Raw genomic sequence first — 5,000 nt, 5'->3', positions numbered from 1 at the left:
TGAGCTTGGTCATTGTAGTGGCTATAGATGAGCTAGTTATCTTGGTCGTTGTAATGGCTATAGATGAGCTTGGTCATTGTAGTGGCTATAGATGAGCTAGTTATCTTGGTCTAATGGCTATAGATGAGCTAGTTATCTTGGTCATTGTAATGGCTATAGATGAGCTAGTTATCTTGGTCTAATGACTATAGATGAGCTAGTTATCTTGGTCATTGTAATGGCTATAGATGAGCGTATAGATGAGCTAGTTATCTTGGTCGTTGTAATGGCTATAAATGAGCTAGCTATCTTGGTCATTGTACTGGCTATAGACCCTTTCAAGAGAGTTCCATTATCAGCATCATAGTTGGCCCCACAAGGCTTCCGTTCTAACATTCCATATGTTATCTTAATGCAGAGGAAGTAGATTGGGAACCAAATAGAACGTTCAAGCATTGTTTTTGTTTTTATTGTTGAAAGGGTCTATAGATGAGCAGTTATCTTGGTACCTGTATGCCTGTGTTTATCATTATGAGTGTGGAATGTGTGTGCGTGTGTAAATTCCTCAGGAACCCTGGTAGTTATCCTGGAAGTGTGTATAGTACTATATGTATGTTGCTAGGTTACGGGGACGCTGGCGAGACACGCCGCTCCGTCTGGCATCATGTTTTTGTTTGTTTTTATGTAATGTTCGTAATTTTATGTAATGTTCTGTTTATTTTTTGTATTTTTTGTCTAGTTAAATGTCTTCTCTCTTTATTTGCGTTATTTTGGATAGTTATTGTGTTACTCTTAGTCCTTTATTTGCTGACAAGTCTGTTGATGCTGTGACGTTAAGTTAACTTAACGTTAAAGTCCATTGGGCTGAGGACCTAGCCATGGCTAACGTTGGCGTTGGCTTTTGTCCTGGGCCTCTGGTGTACTCCATCCGTGAACGGCGCTGCGCTTCGGAAAGGGATTTCTCCGCTGCCGCGACCACTGGATTGACCTGCGAGCTGCCATGCTCTGCTGCCTGGAGTCTGGATTGAGTAGGCTAACGTTAACGTTAGAAGGAAGTTTGAAGAACTCTGACGACAGCGATCTCACTGAACAACAAACGGTCGCTGTCAATGTTCACCGAGTTGCTGATCTGTAGGATCACCTACGACTTCAGACTGTTCATTGCTTCCAGTGCTCTCCAGACTGCCAGGAAAACGTTAAATCCTCCGGGTTGGACACAGCTGTGCGCCTTCATCATTGCCCTTGGACTATTCAGCCGGTTAACTAGATGCAACCAACTGGACTAAGTTAACATGAGTTTTCTTTTTAAAATGTCTTAATTATTTATTTTATTATTTGTTTTTGTTTGTTTGTTTGTTATCCGTCTTGAATGTTTCACATGTTGTATGTTTCACGTGTGACGGGTACGCTGGCGATTACGCCGCTCCGTTTTTTGTTATTTGTTTGTTTGGGTCTTGTGTGTGAAGCACTTTTGTTGCACTTTGTGCATAGAAAAAATGCTCTTCATGTTTGTCTGTAAGCACTTTGTGCTCATTGCTTGAAAAGTGCTATATAAATAAATATTATTATTATATATATGTATATATGTATTATATATGTGTGTGTGTGTGTGCCTGTATGTGTGTGTGTGTGTGTGTGTGTGTGTGTGTGCGCCTGTATGTGTGTGTGTGTGTGTGTGTGTGTAAATCCATCAGGAACCCTGGTAGTTGGCCTGCATGTGCATAAATACCTCAGGATTCAGGAACCCTGGTAGTTGGCCTGGAAGCGGGCCGTCTCCTCAAAGATGAGCTCCTTCAGCTTCTCCTTGGGCAGATCATCCAGCTCCATGTTAAAGGTGAAGGGCTCCTCAGCCACCGGCTACACACACACGTCACAAGTCACAAGTGTTAGAAAGATCCTAATACCTGATATGAACCGCACGCACGCACACACGCACGCACACACACACACCTCATCAGTGGGGTCATAGTACTGCTCCAGGTAGGGGTGGGCCAACGCATCTTCCACTGTGATGCGCTTGATGGGATTGAAGGTCAACATACGGTCCAGCAAGTCCAGAGCTGATGGACGACAAACACACACACACACACACACACACACACACACACACACACACAGGTGTTAGTAAGGTCAGAATACAACAGCGCAATTGTAGTATCACTACTAGGAACGATTACTCGATTAACTCGAATATTTCGATTACCAAAAATGATAGAGACAAATTCTCTGCCTCAAGGCTTCGTTTAATTCCTATCACTTGCATTTTGTGGCTTGCAGAGCAGAACTGGTATACCACAACAGCACGTCAACGATGATTCAACATCTAAGCCTAAAGCATCCAGTTGTTAACACCAGCTCACCAAGTGTAGCAACGTTAACATTGCTGTTAGCTGATTTAATGTGTTAGCTAGTTAGAACGTATGGTATTTATAGTGATTGCTGTTAGCTGATTTAATGTGTTAGCTAGTTAGAACGTATGGTATTTATAGTGATTTAATGTGTTAGCTAGTTAGAACTTATGGCATTTATAGTGATTGCTGTTAGCTGATTTAATGTGTTAGCTAGTTAGAACGTACGGTATTTATAGTTATTGCTGTTAGCTGATTTAATGTGTTAGCTAGTTAGAACGTACGGTATTTATAGCGGCTGTAGCCTGATGTCGTAAGTCGATATGATGTTAAGTTGTGGAAACTTTAAGTAGTAGTTCTTATGAAGGAAATTCAGTATTGTGGACACAAAAAAAACTGCATTGTACTGCATAGTAGCCTGTACTGTAATTTACTGCAGAAATGCACTATTTTGGACATGAAGATACTACTGTACTGCACTGTATTGTACTAGGCCTAAAAAAACTGCACTGTGCAGTAGAACTGAATAAGGTGCAGTATAACTGCACACACACAATTTGAACATACACACTGTTGAGACCCTTAGTGAAGTTCTAAATGGACACACTGATCGTCCGTCAATTGTAACCTTGTTGTCGGGCTTGTGGTAGTGTGTGTGTGTGTGTACCCTTGTTGTCAGCCTTGGGGAACAGCTTGTTCCAGGGGATCTTGGGTTTCTGGGGCAGAGACTGCAGGTAGTTTCTGGCCTTCATGTTGATGATGCAGTTCAGGTCCTCCTGAGAGGGGGAACCCAGGATGCCTGCACACACACACGGCCCACACACGCGCACACACATACGCGCACACACGGACACACACGCACATATGAAGAAGAGAAGTCAGGTATAGAATCCCATCCCATATTCAGAACAGAGCTGTTTGCCCCACCCCATATTCAGAAGAATCGACTTTAAATATATAAATGTATTTGTAGGGAGAATTCGGTTCTCATTTCAGTGAACCTGCTCATCAAAGGGGGGAAAAGTTTAGCTGAATTCAGCTACATACACACACAGGGCTGGGATGGTATGGATGTTTTCTTACCGCGGTCGGAAAGCTAGAAGTTACCGTGGTAACTTTAGACAGCAGCAGTAACTTCAAAGATCACTGGGCCAAATGCGTCAGACATGAGCAGTTTATCAACAAGGCCATCACGACTTTAGAACTGTTACATTCATGACGCTTATACTAATGTTACAACGGTAGGCTATCGCACGTTTTAATGGCTGCGTCAGGTTGTAACAATGGTAGGTCCTAGGCTAGCCTAGGCCTACATGTCGCTGTTTTGAACTGTGAAGTTTTGAAGTTTTGATGTATGAGTGGTGACGAGCTCAGACCCGCGGTAGGGGTCACGTGACCGCGGTATTGCGGTAATGCGGGTACCGTCCCAGCCCTACACACACACACCTCTGAATTCAGCTGCATACATACACACACATCTCTGAATTCAGCTGCATGCATACATACACACACACACATCTCTGAATTCAGCTACATACACACACACATACACACATCTCTGAATTCAGCTGCATACACATACACACATCTCTGAATTCAGCTGCATACACACACCTCTGAATTCAGCTGCATACACACACACACACACATCTCTGAATTCAGCTGCATACATACACACACACACACATCTCTGAATTCAGCTACATACACACACACATACACAGACACAGATCTCTGAATTCAGCTACATACACACACACATACACAGACACAGATCTCTGAATTCAGCTGCATACACATACACACACACATCTCTGAATTCAGCTGCATACACACACACACACACACACACACATACATTTCTGAATTCAGCTACACACACATACACAGATCTCTGAATTCAGCTGCATACACATACACATCTCTGAATTCAGGCTGCATACACGCACACATACATTTCTGAATTCAGCTACATACACACACACACACATTAGGGGTGGGCGATATGGACAAAAAAATAATATCTCGATATTTTTTGTGATTTTGACGATAACGATAATTAGTCGATATCCTTTAAAAAATATTTTTTGTTAAAGTCTGAGTTACTTTACAGCTCATTATTTATGAATAGCATCATTACAATAATAACCAATAACCTAACCTGTGACTTTTTAACCAAATCAACCAATGCATTGTCACTCTATGACATTTCCAATTCTGCCCCCACTTGTGTGTGTGGCAATGACATGGTCTAGCCAGCTACATTAGAGAAGATGAATAGGCCTAACAGTTTCCCCAAGAGAAAGTCTGAAGCTGAAGTTCCTTTCAAACCTTTACATAGGATTCACTGTAAAACTAAGAGCAAACCAACAGAGTAGCCTACATCTCAGTTATTTCCTTCTATGTTTTGTTTTAGAGCAATCCCAAGTAGGCTACTCTCGCTGCACAAAATAAACATTAGGCTGCGTGGGACAACATTGTGACCCACTAGTGATCACATGACACTTCTCCCGCATAGCCTACCTCCTGGGAATGTATGAGTCTTCAGTGCGTGATTTCGAGTGTTTTTTCACCATAAGTTATGGTTATGGTTATGGATTTAGCAGACGCCTTTGTCCAAAGCGACACATAAATACAAAACAACATAATAATATTTAAAATTGAACAGGGAAC

General features: G+C 42.1%; 1 protein-coding gene across 2 annotated transcripts in view; it reads right to left on the bottom strand.

Moving 5' to 3' along the window:
• mapk3 (mitogen-activated protein kinase 3) overlaps window positions 1-5,000 on the bottom strand; it is a 30,867-nt gene that overhangs the window by 2,546 nt on the left and 23,321 nt on the right. For both annotated transcript variants that reach the window (XM_042081807.1, XM_042081808.1), the window contains exons 6-8: window positions 2,995-3,126; window positions 1,930-2,039; window positions 1,709-1,836 (exon numbers count right to left, since the gene is read on the bottom strand). In XM_042081807.1, coding sequence (XP_041937741.1) covers window positions 1,717-1,836; window positions 1,930-2,039; window positions 2,995-3,126 — 362 coding nt within the window. In that variant the 3' untranslated portion in view covers window positions 1,709-1,716. The remainder of the gene's footprint in view (window positions 1-1,708; window positions 1,837-1,929; window positions 2,040-2,994; window positions 3,127-5,000) is intronic.

The sequence above is a fragment of the Alosa sapidissima genome, chromosome 24, assembly GCF_018492685.1.
Source record: "Alosa sapidissima isolate fAloSap1 chromosome 24, fAloSap1.pri, whole genome shotgun sequence".
NCBI lineage: Eukaryota > Metazoa > Chordata > Actinopteri > Clupeiformes > Clupeidae > Alosa > Alosa sapidissima.
This window is presented reverse-complemented; position numbering and strand designations above follow the sequence as displayed.